Source organism: Lycium ferocissimum, chromosome 10 (genome assembly GCF_029784015.1).
Source record: "Lycium ferocissimum isolate CSIRO_LF1 chromosome 10, AGI_CSIRO_Lferr_CH_V1, whole genome shotgun sequence".
NCBI lineage: Eukaryota > Viridiplantae > Streptophyta > Magnoliopsida > Solanales > Solanaceae > Lycium > Lycium ferocissimum.
Window position 1 is genome coordinate 40,465,161 of NC_081351.1, and position 12,858 is coordinate 40,478,018.

Sequence of the window (12,858 nt, forward strand, 5' to 3'; positions counted from 1 at the left end):
AAAAGATTTAAGAAACTTGACTGTTAAGGTCATGACCAGCTCCCTTTCAGTGAAGGTCTCCTCCTGTGGGAACAATTGTCTAACGCGTACACCACATAAGCGGATTTAAGATTTAAATCCATATCTACTTTGTCATAATTTTATTAAATATTTATACACAAATTTATGCTGCGTGTCGCTGGATTCCAATGAACTCGATACCGTAACGTGGGGTCCGACCCTAATGTGTAACCCAAAGCTAGATTTAATTACCTTAATAACTAGTCTAACTACGACTTAAATATTCCCAACTAAACCAGGCAACAAAAAAAAAAAAAAAAGATCCGTCATTGTTGTGGAATCTTTTCAAGGAAGGAACAAACTGAAGGAAATATGATGATTTTTTTCACTATTAGTATGACAAGTATATATTTTTCAGTCTTACAAATATTATATCCCGATAACGTGTGTGCTAACTTCATACCCCAACAACAGACCTATTTGTTTGTCTCTGTTTTAGATAGTTTAATACTACTCTCCTCTTCAATAAAAAGCAGAGGAATATTGAAACTAATACCAAAACCAAAATGAAAAAAACTTCTAAATGAGGACCTGGCAAACTGCAACTCCATCCCCTTTGCAAAAAACTATTTGTGGGAGTGATTACTGGATCCATAACAAAATCCACTGTCATTGCTTCTTCCCCCAACATAATTTTTGTACTCCTTGATTTGTATCCTGGCATTGTTGCTACCACTGCAAGTCGAGTTTGAAAGCACCGATAAGGATTTATCAACTCAAGAACGATACGTCTTGCAAATACATTACATGATTAAACACAAGCAACCCCCAACTTTTAACTTATTTCCGTGTACTTACTTGGTTGTTAATAGTAAGTTAATTGACAAAAAGACCAGTTACAATTTGTTTAAATTTCTCATCCTGTTAATGAGAGAGAAGGGTATTATTTTTTCCTTGAGAAGGAGTTTTTATTGCTTTAATCTGTGGTTACCTTCATATTTCCCCCCAGGCACCAGCAAGCGGTGGTAATCAGCTAATGTTTCCCTTGCATGTATCTGAAGACAATGACAAGAACAGTAAGATAATTGTCCAAGAAATATGAATGTCCATCGCAAGCCCCATTGTAATGTCAGAGTTCAAATTAGACTAAAGATGATGTCATAAATAACATGGAATAAATAAATGAATGAATAACCAGTATGTAAAAAGTTAGCTAAAGGAAAAAATCTGCCAAACTCCAAAAACCAGTCTCTATTTTCCCAGGCTGTTGCCTTTAACTTCCTCTTATTCCCCAACCCCAATAACAAAGGAGAAAAGGAGAGAAAAGAAACCACCAAAAAGAAGAAATGTCAAAAGAAAAAAGAAAAGAAGAACCAAACAAAACAAAACAAAAACTAGAGGCACCCAGAGAATCAGGTTCCACAGTATAAAATAAGATGAGCAGACCTGAATTTTATTTTTTCCATATAGTTTAAAGGATTAGAGCTGAAGTAATTATGAGATGAGTTTTAGAATTGCTCTAAGACGAAGTTCCTGATATTGATATCAACACACAATTCTATCAGTACCACATGGTGATATCACATCAAATTCAGTATATATCTACACAACTTACACACAGTGACCAAAAGGATTTGAAAATTGAAGAACGCACCGTGGAATTTATTCCTTTTATTGCTATTGAGGCAGGTAAAGGCCTCCCCTCATCAGATGAGAAAATCCTTCCGTGTATTCCTGTCTACATTAGATTAAATCAGGTAAGAGTAATGTGAAGCATAAGTTTGCCAACGAAATCAATCAGAAAGAAAGAATGCCAAATTGACCTGCCAGCACAGATTCTTAATACAATTGTGATTTATATCATAATTTTTTGGGTTTTCGTTTGTGTAAAGTTGTCCAACATCGGTTTGGGATGTGGGATTGATCTCCTTATATGGTCTTGAGCAATCCTAACCTCATGAGCTAACTTTTGGATTTGTGTTAGGCCCAAGGCCCATTTCTTTACATGGTACCAAAGTCAAGCCCATCCCAATTTTGGTTACCCGATGATGGGCCCCAACATTATGTTGTCCACATGGGTCATTTGCACTTTTGGCCCTATTTTGTACTGGTCTTTAATTTTTGCCCCTCAAATGGAACTTATGCCTTCTGAGACATAAGTTCTTTAAGGGATCCGGCACAAGTTCTACCGGATTCCTTAAACAACTTATGCCCCGGAAGGCATAAGTTCCATCTGAAGGGCAAAAATTAAAGCCCAGCCCATTTGAAGGGCAAACGCTCCAATTTTTTGTGTCCACACTACAGATGGCAGGCCCAGGCGTGCGAGGGTTGTTAAGTTGGCCCACCTTAAATATTTTAAAAGTTAAATTCTCCAAAATAACAATTTAGACTCCACTTGGGACAACCTCTGTTAGAGCACCTTAAAACACATCAACTCTTGCCGTAATAACTTCGCTTAAATTTTCTTGCAAGAAAAAAAAAAAAAAACTTTGCTTAAATAAAAGAGGACATTTAATTTTAAAAGTTAAATTCTCCAAAATAACAATTTAGGCTCCACTTCGGACAATCACTGTTAGAGCACATTAAAACACTTCAACTCTTGCTGTAATAACTTTGCTTAAATTTTCTTGCAAGAAAAAAAAAAATTGCTTAACTAAAAGAGGACATTTAATTCCGGAAGGGAGTTAAAAGCAAATATAACAAACCTTCAAAGTTAAATATCTTTTCTGCACCATTTTGGTCAGATATCAAGCTATCCTTTTCTTAAGATTAGCAGAGAGTTAAGGAAGTGACAGCCAGCATACACTTAAACAGAATTATGAACCCTCCACAAATAAGAGTCACTATAGCCCAGACCTTCTATAAATTGCAAGGGAAAATCACCAAGTAAAATATTTCACAATTAGCAGTAGGATTAGGTAACGGAGATCAGATTATTCGTCTTCCGTTAGATAACTGAGATTGTAATTGATAGCCAAGTAAACAAAAGTAAATCGCAGAGAGTGATTTTTTTTTTTTTTTTTTAAAAAAAATTCTCCTAAAGTCAAGAACTGCAAAATGATGGATGCAATGAAGTTACCTTCATAAGGCTTGCAACAAGATTTAGCATACTCATTTTGTTGTACTCAAAAAGAGTAGGAAGCTGCAAATAAACGAATATTTTGTTTATAAACAGGCGTAGCATTGTGAAAGCAATAAACAGAAAGTCGAGTAGGAAGAGTACTCAGAAAGATGCATCCACCCAAATAGGCTTCCACTCAGAAACATTATATTTTTATTCACCAAAGTGTCTTTCTCTTTATGATCGGACTAAAGAGAGACCTCTCATCAGAAGACGTCCATTACATACAATAGCAACTCAGAGGTAGGACTCAATTTACCCCGCCTTAACAGGCTGCAATACTAAAGCACTTTTCATTTTGTTTTATCAATGGAAAAAAGTGATTTGATTATCTAGAGTTTGCCATATTCGCCACCTACATATGCTCAAGCAAAATAGAAGTTAACACAGGACTTCTCCAACAAATTATCCAATCAATGATTGCAAGGCTATTGTCTTCTCAGAGATACTTAAATTAAGAGGATAGATTCCAAATATGAATCATGCAATTGGATTCAGAAGACCCTTTAAGAGACATGCATTGTCATCAACTTTAATTTGTATTGATGCAAACTGAGATCTAACCTCACTTGCATTAGGCCATTTGTCATCACTGATCTCTAGAGTCAGTTCAAAACAACTGGCATGTAAGTAATTCCAGTCTTGCATGCCTCCATAGATTGGATACCTGCAGGAAAAAACAAAGGAAAGTAAGCTTTGTAAGCAACAGCAGAAGCAGCAGAAAAACATAAAGCCTCAAAACCTGAACTTGAACATGATAATTTATTCGGATTATCTCCATTCTTCCTTACCAATATGCACCATTTGTAATTCCTCCTGGAAACTCCTCGCTTAGAGACATGTTATGGTGGGAATGACTGTAGATGCTAGCCATGTGTCTGAATGTTTCATCATCTGGACAGCCATAATAATATTTTCTGAAAATGACACGTATTTGTTATGAACATTATCAGTAAAAATTAGTGTTGGCATGAAAATATCTGAAGACAACTAGAAATTCAGGAGATCAAAAGTATGGAAGCAAACCAAACATAACCAAATGGTCCTCTAAACAGATAGAGCCTCCCATCTAAATACTTAGGTGCCGTTTGGCCATAAAAATTATTCACTTTTTTCCGGAAATTTTTTTCACTTTTTTCACTCTTGGGCGTTTGGCCATAAACATTCCGAATACAACTTGAAGTTGTATTCCGAAATACCAAAAACTCAAAAAACTTAGTTTTTCAAACTTTTTTCACTTTTTTACAACTACATTTCACCAAAAACTATAATTTCAAAAACTATGGCCAAACACAACTCCAACTCCAACTCCAACTTCAAAAATTCCAAAAAAAAAGTGAATTTATTTTTGGTATCTATGGCCAAACGCCTACTTAAATTGAAAGGATAACAAACTATCATCAGATACTCACTTTTTGTTCTCAGTTCCATCCCATGGATAATTTGCTACAAGTGCTCCCTGTTAAAATAGAAGAAATATAATTAACTCCCGAGGTCAAACTGTCCAACATTTTCACATTAATGAAGCAATGAGAAAAAAAAAAAAAAAAAGAACAAACTCTACTATCGCTAAACAGACAACAGTATATGCAAACTAAATATCGCAAAGAACTGGACAAGCAGTTCCCTTTTAGTAGGATGATTTATCATCACAGATTTTATTCTTCTTCTTTCTTTTTTTTTCCCCCCCTTTATAAAGTATTATCGCAGATTTTCTTCTGATTTGAGAATTCCTCTTGGCACCTTTATCATTAGTCTGTTTCTAAAATTCCTTTGATCCAAAAATAACTATACAAGATAAGTAACTTATCAACAGCAGCTTAATCATTTGTCCTAATCTGTTAGATCTGCCATTTGAAGCTGGCCAGGTGGAACAAGGATAATTGTGACTACTTGTGCTTTTTATGAAAGTGAAATCTTCATACTCAAAGGTCATTTCAGTAGCCAAAAGGAATGAGCATAAGTTAAACAGACGTCACCACACTACTGAGACATAGCTGAAGTGACACATGAAAATTACGAATTGCAAAATAATTTACTTCGCAACAAGTGCGGAAGCTAAACAACTAACATTCCTACTTAACTATAACATAAATAAAGGACATTCAAATGCGAATCATAAGTTAGATGAAAGAGTAAATGAATGTTTACCCCGTGCAGACTAGCAGATGCTGTGAACTGCATCTCCTCCAACCAACGCATAATGGCTTTTGTTTCAGGTTGATGTGCACCAGGATCATCATTCATGGGAAAGAACTATGTCATTTCATGTCAGTTAATCCATGTTATAATAAGTGTATATAGGAAAGAGGATAAGAACTTGAAAAGACAGAGCAGCCTTTCAATAAGAAGTGAATTCATGACAAAACTAAGGGTGTGTTCGGTATGAAAAAAAATGTTGTCTTGGAAAATAAGTAGGTTCCTTACTTATTTTCTTAAGTTCGATACGTAAGCAAAAAATATTATCCTAAAAGTATCTGTATACAATCTTAGACAAATACTATGGGAGGTGGGGGTGGGGGATGGGGTGTGGGGTGGTGGGGATGGGGGCTACAGGGGTGGGGGAAGATGAGGTATGTTGGAGGATGGGGGGACACTATCAATGTGGAATGTCACTTGTGGAATTACATATGATAAGTCATACATCATCAAGCTCATATGTGACAATTTTTCACTACACCAGAGAACTGATCACACTGCAGTGACTCCAAATCCCTTTCTCTGGGGACTTAGCTACTAAGATTCCCTGCTACCTGAACTTTCACCTTGTTGTGAGGGTTCGATTCCCCACCTTGTAACCCCCTCCCCCATTTCCCCTTCCCTTAACCCCAGTTTAAAAAAAAAGTTCCTTTTTAAAGATATTCTAGTTCACTATTAATTATGGAAGTTAATTAGTTAACTCCTAATAGTTTGGAAAACTCTTTTTACTAAAACTTGTACTGTTCCTTTTCACCATGAGCTTCTTAACTCCTCATTGTATCAACAAAAGGGGGAAAAAGGTCAGGGATGAGTACAATTGCTTTGTAACTAGTTCCGTGTTTATGTTGGCTTTTTACACTTGAAGCCTAAACTCTTCACGGATGTTCGGATGACATTTTTGTTCTCCATACAGTACAAATGTGGGATTGACGATTCATAAAGCTGACACCAACTAATCTGGGGTTGATTTGTCATTGATTAATTGATAAGGTCCAAGTGTAGTCTCCTCACAATGTATCTTAAAAATTACACAATATACACCAGTACAGGATGTAAGGAGATACCTGGTCAGGAAAGTCTCGGTTCAAATCAACATTGTTTGCATTTCCACGCCTCCTCAATGAAAACCCATCTGGATTCATTGAAGGAAGTATGTGAAGATGAACATTGTCTACAATCAGGGTAGCCTGTACAACCACAATAGAAAGTTGAGTTTTAAGACTCTGAAAAGAAAAATACCTCATCAAAAAAGAAAAAAGAATCTGAAAAGAAAAATATAAAAATAACTTCTCTGCATCATCCTAGGACAAGGAAAAGGTTTATTAAGGAAACCAAGTTAGTTCAAAAGAACTACTATTCCATTTAAACACAGTGTTGTTTAAGACAATATGAAATAGCAAGATATGAATCTGAGACAATAAAACAACATTATTAAGGAAGCATAGCACCAAGCCCCAAAATGATAAGCACCACGTGAATCAGTAGTTATTTGGAGAAGAACAAAACAACTTATCCATGGTAGAGACCAAAAAATTCTTGAAGTTTGTAGAAAAATAAAGTCCATTAAGTGATCCCCAGAAGACTTTCATTCTTTAAATGGAATTTCAAGTTCATGCCATGTAGATAGAGTAATTTAGACTAATGGCGAGTGAATTATTTAATCTACAATCAATGCTTCAACATTAGCCAAAGGACACAATGAACATCTTAAAACTTCCTTTCTCCTTGTTCATTTCAACCTCGTACATTTAAAATATTTTGTAACTATCGACTCTATGAACATCTTAAAACTTCCTTTCTCCTTGTTCATTTCAACCTCGTACATTTAAAATATTTTGTAACGATTGACTCTTTCCCCAAAGTCATCTAAAAACTGTTTGGATGCTTTCTTACTTGGACATCTTTTCACTAAAGAAATTTCCAGATTAGAAACATAAGTTTTCTGCAGTTTCCAGTGATATACCACCAAATTTTTAAAATGATTCTAGTACATATCAACAACAAAGAGGAGAAACATAAACCATAATCCAACTAAAAAGGTGCATGAACTTCAAAAGAGGAATATACTTAACAAGAAAAGTCAATTACCAAGGGATCCTTCATATAATTATCGCAAAGCCAATTGGCCAGAAGAATTAGAAGCTCACGGCCTACAGGTTCATCCCCATGCACATTGCCAATGTACTGCAATACGAAACCTGTTGAGTAATTTAATCACCACATAAAATTGCGCCTAAAACTTCGAAACAGATACTGCAAATATTTGATTCCACTACATAGAATAAACAGAATAATATTTGCAGCACAGGGACGGCAATAGCTAATGCATAAACTAAGTTCCAACATCTTAAATCAATGCACTATTTCTACAGTAATGTAAGCTGATCCCCAAATGCTACAGATTGAGTGCTTTCTTTCCTAGTTCATTCAGTCAGCCAGACAAAATAGTAAATGAATTTCCAGAAACCATCTTTCTCTTCCCATTTCCACCCAAGATTGGGTTTATTACTAACTGAAGGCAAGACTAGTTTGCTACACGTTTATAACTCCATCTCTCCCAGTTTGCTATTGGAAAAACACCAGGCTTCAGTAACCCCTACTCTACACCTTCTTTTGCTGCAGTTTCTTTATTTATTTGGTGCAGTAGGGGAGGAGGGTATTCCACCTCTGAGTTTAGCAGTTCATCAATAATCCTTAGGACTTTAACTAGCAGAAAAAATATAAATGCCAACAACGAAATGCAAGGATACCAAAGTCCAGCACATCAAAAGCCGTATCCTTCTCCCTTATATTTATCTTCTTCTTTTTTTTTTTCTCTCTTTTTTTTTTTTTTTTTTTCTGGATAAGTCATATACTTGTTTCTAACATAGAGAAAAATGTCAAATCCACAAGCTAAGGCAAGTGCCCTTTCAATTTCTTCATAACTAAATAAAAAGGTCAAAAAGGAATACTGTTAGTAATAACTTTTCTAGATATGTACTGTTCAGCTCTAATATTTCAGAGAAACAGGAAGATGTCAGGAATCTACATGAATCCTGACAGCTTGCCACCTTAAGCTTTGTAAAAGAAACTACAAGGCTTTTGTACTTCAGTCTGCAGAGGATTTTATTTGTATAGCAGTAGGTACTTAAAGCTCAAGAAGCAGGATGAGGAGCAAAGACTGCAAACTAAATTCATCAGCTGCAACTTCATTATTGGTAAGAAAATGGACCTGGGGCCTAACTCACCACCAAAAGCTAGCTCATGAGGTGAAGATTATCCAAAAATATATACAGAGATGGCAACCCATTTCAGTCCACCTAAAGCAAGCTCCTGAGATGAGGATAGCCCTGGAATTTAAAAGGAAACTACAACCCATTTTCCCCTACCAATGTGTTGACAATTATCATCACAATAAGTTAGAAATGGATTCAAAAGTATTCACCAGTTTAACCCTTCTCAATAAGCAAAGCTAGAAAAAACTGGAAATGGATTTCTTCTAACTCCATACCAGCATAAACAATATGTTACTTCAGAATATTTTGTTTCATTATGCCACTTATAACATTCAGGAATCATAATTATTATAGATATCAATACCTTAAAAGAAGGCTCAGCCTCTTCCTTGCCTGGTTTGTCAGAAATTTCCATCACCCACTGTTGGTAATGCCAACTCAGTCATTAATATTAAAAGTATTTCTCCACTTTGGAGCAAGAAAAAGGAAAAAGGAGGATTGCAAATATAAATTTAAGAACCAGAAGGAAAAAACATTACCAATGGAACTCCCAGGACACTCTTTCCAATGCTGGTAATACATTCCAAAAGCCCCTCAAAGAGAGAAGAAACATGAGTTAGGTGTTAAAGCAGCATTGTCTAGAACAGAGGCTCCGGATAAGTAGCTAACAATTAGTAATCTATAGATAGTTCTAGTCCACCTATGACGGAAAAGATTATCCATCAATGTGTCCACAAAGTAGCAGTTTTCGTCTAGTGCATAGTACAACTATGTTAAACCAGAATACACATCAAACATGCAGCACACCAGGAGTCCTACACGAGTATATCACAGTCTAGCACATTCTTAGAATCATGTAAATCTGTAACTCAATGATGACCCCTGTCACTATTATCATTAATCCCATATCTTCTTTTTTGTGAATTAATCCCATAGCCATTTTACATAGTTACGAGCCAAAAGATAGAGCAAGAGCCATGAGTAGTTTTGTATTCTTTTCTCTTGTTTGTGGAGCACATGCAAGTTAGACATGAAAAAGTAGTACTTTACTCTCATAGGTGAACTTTTTGCTAACTCTTTTTCTTTTTTTGATGACAGTGGTCTGGGGCCAGTTTGCACGCACCTCGACTATTCCACCGGGCACCTGCTACCTCCAGCAGCACACCGGCGTAAGTTCGCGCACCAAGGCTTATGCAAATTGGAAGAAATCACCTAGTGTTTTTTGTCACCGCTGGGATTTAAACCTGAGACCTCATGGTTCTTCTCCTACTTCATTGACCACTAGGTCACGCCCTTGGATGCTTGATCTTTTCCTATTTCTTAGAGTACTTCAAAGAATCCACATGAAATACCTCATACGGCCGTACCTATGTCACATCTGTTTGACATGGTATGGTAAATGCATATCCAATAACATAGCCTAAAGGAAAAACTCAAAAATCGTCTACCTATCAACGCAAAACCAACTTCACCTTCTAGAGTGCTACAGATCATTCAGAATAATGAAGGCATTAGCTTGTTCATCCAACAATATGAGCATTACATTTACATTGGAATAATGCCACATTTCAGAGAAGATTGTTAAAATAACACACAGTCAAAGGCAGGATAAGAAGCTCCAAATGTTTTAAAAAGGAACATAAAATAAATAGAAGCTATACATTCTTGGTGACCCGAAGTTACCTGTACACTCTGGATATCTTACTGCACCTACGATTCAATGACATGATGGCATTCTCAAGCTCAGAATTTGACATATAATCTTTTGCCAATTCTTCACTGCAAGTACAAAAATTGGAAAAGAATGTTCAGATATTCCTTGGTGTCTCACGACATTGACCAAAACATACTCCCTCCATCCAAAATACTTGTCACATTTTGTTTCCCGAAAGTCAATTTGACTAATCTTCGGAGCTAAGTTAGATTAGATTAACATAATGTTTTAAAATTTTGAAAAATATACGAAAAGTACTACAAATTGCATTTCTTCTCATATCAGTATGGTGAAAAATACATCTTAAAACACTGGTCAAAGTTCATACACTTTGACTCTCGAGGTGCGGAACATGACAAGTATTTCGGGACGGAGGGAGTACAAGAATAAACTTAAAAAATATTCCTGATAAAAAAGCAAGTTTAGACGTACAGTCTTTTCAAGTGCTGTTCTTCAGAGAAAGGAACATTGATATCTGCAAACAAATGTCTAGCTGAAGCTGCAAAGCTACCATTCACAACACCTATAATTGGTAAGAAAAAAAACAGCATTTAATTAAACAAAGATTCAATCTTTAACATAAATAATTATCCCCTGTTCACATCACTTCAAAACAAAATCACATAGACATAGATTCAGCATTCAAAGCCACATTAGAAAACAATTATTAATTAATGAAGCAATTACACCTACCATACTTCTTAATTTGAAATAATAATCAATACCATCATTTGTAAGCTTCAAATTAACAAATAAAAACACATTTAAAGAGCTAAAGACTCGATCTTTAACGTAAATAATAATACCCTTATCACATCACTTAAAAACAAAATCACATAAGACATAGATTCAGCATTCAATGCCATGTCAGAAAAGACAAATCATTACAAGTTACAATCTTTTTTAATTAATGAAACAATTACACCTACTATAATACTAATCAATACCCATCAGTTCTAACCTTAAAGTTGACAAGAAAAAAACATTTAAAGAGCTAAAGATTCAATTTTTTTCTAAAAATAGATGATGAAGTAAAAATAGAAAGAAACCTGAAACATTTATGGAGCTGCGAAAGCCACCTCTTGCAAAAGAGAGATTAAACAGAGAAGAAAAAAGAAGAGAAAAGAGAAAGAAGAAGAAGAGATTCATATTCTGAGTTGAATCTGATGAGAGTTAAAGTTAGTTGTATGATTCTTTAAGAAACAAAAGACAAATCAACATAGTATTTGTTTTGTTTTGTTTTGTTTTGTATACTCCTGATGAATTTTACTTTTGTTGCTTCTTTTAATTGCTTCTTGGGACCGCTCAATGCTTTGTTGCGGTTGCCGAAAGGGAAGGGGAAAGTGCATGTGTATAGCACGTGATGATCAAAGACTCTCTTCTTCTTCTTCCCTTTTTTTTTTTTTTTAATATATATTTTAAACAAGAGAATAAGGTCTCTTTTGGGTTTATCAAAATGAAGACGTCCTTATCTGAACGTATATTCGAATATTAACATATATATTAAGGTTAATATGTTTGAATTTGAAAGCAAATCTAAATGTTAAGCTATGAATACTACTCACTCTGTTCCAATTTAAGCGATACACTTTTCTTTTTAGTTTGTCCCAAAAAGAATGATAGATTTCTATATTTAAAAATACTTTAACTTAAAATTTCTCCTTTACCTTTAATCAAATGATTTACAGTCACATAAATATCTATGATTTGTTTTAGTTTACAAGTTTCAAAAGTCTTTTTTTTTTCTTAACCTCCGCTTAGTCAAACTATATCTCAGTACTTGTATATGTAAAACGTGTCTTGATTTTAAAATTAGTATATATAACATTCATATAAAACACTAATTAAGCTTATATTATATTAACAAAAAAATGGAAAACTACATGGTGGTTGGTAGTGCTCATAGCCGAACGGTGGTGGTTGAGGGCGCCGATTGCGGATGATGGTTTATAGTGATGTTGGATAATGGAAGTGGTTGTGAGTATATCGTAGCTAGTGGCATAGTGGCTAACAGCAGTGGGTCAACACTAGTGGTGGTTGATGGTAGCAATTGATAATTGTGGTGCATGATAGTAATAATTAATGGTGGTAGTGGTGACTGATAGTGTTAATTGGTGATATATAGCAGCTACCGATGATGGTGATTAGGAGCTATTGATGGTCATTCTGGTAATGATGATGATCATGACTGACAATAGAATGTAGTTGGCGATATATAGTGGTGGTTGTAATTGGTAGTGATTATGACTATTGTGGTAATGATGACTAGTTGTAGTGATGGTTGGTGGTGGTGGTAGTTGTGGGAAAGGGTGATGGGTATTGGTGGTTGTACTTGATGATAATAGTAGGCGTCAAGTAGCGGTGAAAACGGATGAAGTAGCAGTGATATGTCATTTCCGCATAAATAAATTGGATGGGCAACATTTTTTTATAGATCTTAATCATTCAAATATATTCAACACCATCAAGTAGTTATAAAGTAAAAATAAAATATTGTTGCGTCTCAAAATGGGATGAGATGTGGCAGCGCAATCGATGCTTGCCAACTTGCACCGAGCAAACTAATTAATTGCAGTGATACTCACTTCGTGCTCGTGTACCACAATTCA

General features: G+C 35.3%; 1 protein-coding gene across 2 annotated transcripts; it reads right to left on the reverse strand.

Annotated features, from left to right (window-relative positions):
* Positions 1-362: 362 nt before the first annotated feature.
* On the reverse strand, positions 363-11,551 carry LOC132033854 (carboxypeptidase SOL1). Of its 2 annotated transcripts, XM_059423976.1 has the most exons (15): positions 11,299-11,549; positions 10,682-10,772; positions 10,219-10,314; positions 9,075-9,105; positions 8,900-8,956; positions 7,409-7,504; positions 6,385-6,507; positions 5,273-5,377; positions 4,534-4,580; positions 3,913-4,038; positions 3,686-3,788; positions 3,080-3,142; positions 1,655-1,738; positions 992-1,055; positions 363-735 (listed from the first exon to the last, which is right to left on the reverse strand). In XM_059423976.1, the coding sequence occupies exons 1-15, from the start codon at positions 11,396-11,398 to the stop codon at positions 458-460; spliced, it is 1,464 nt and encodes a 487-aa protein (XP_059279959.1). In that variant the 5' UTR covers positions 11,399-11,549; the 3' UTR covers positions 363-457. The 2 variants fall into 2 exon arrangements, with proteins under 2 accessions (XP_059279959.1, XP_059279960.1); XM_059423977.1 differs by lacking the exon at positions 3,080-3,142 and having other exon boundaries at positions 11,299-11,551.
* Positions 11,552-12,858: the final 1,307 nt, after the last annotated feature.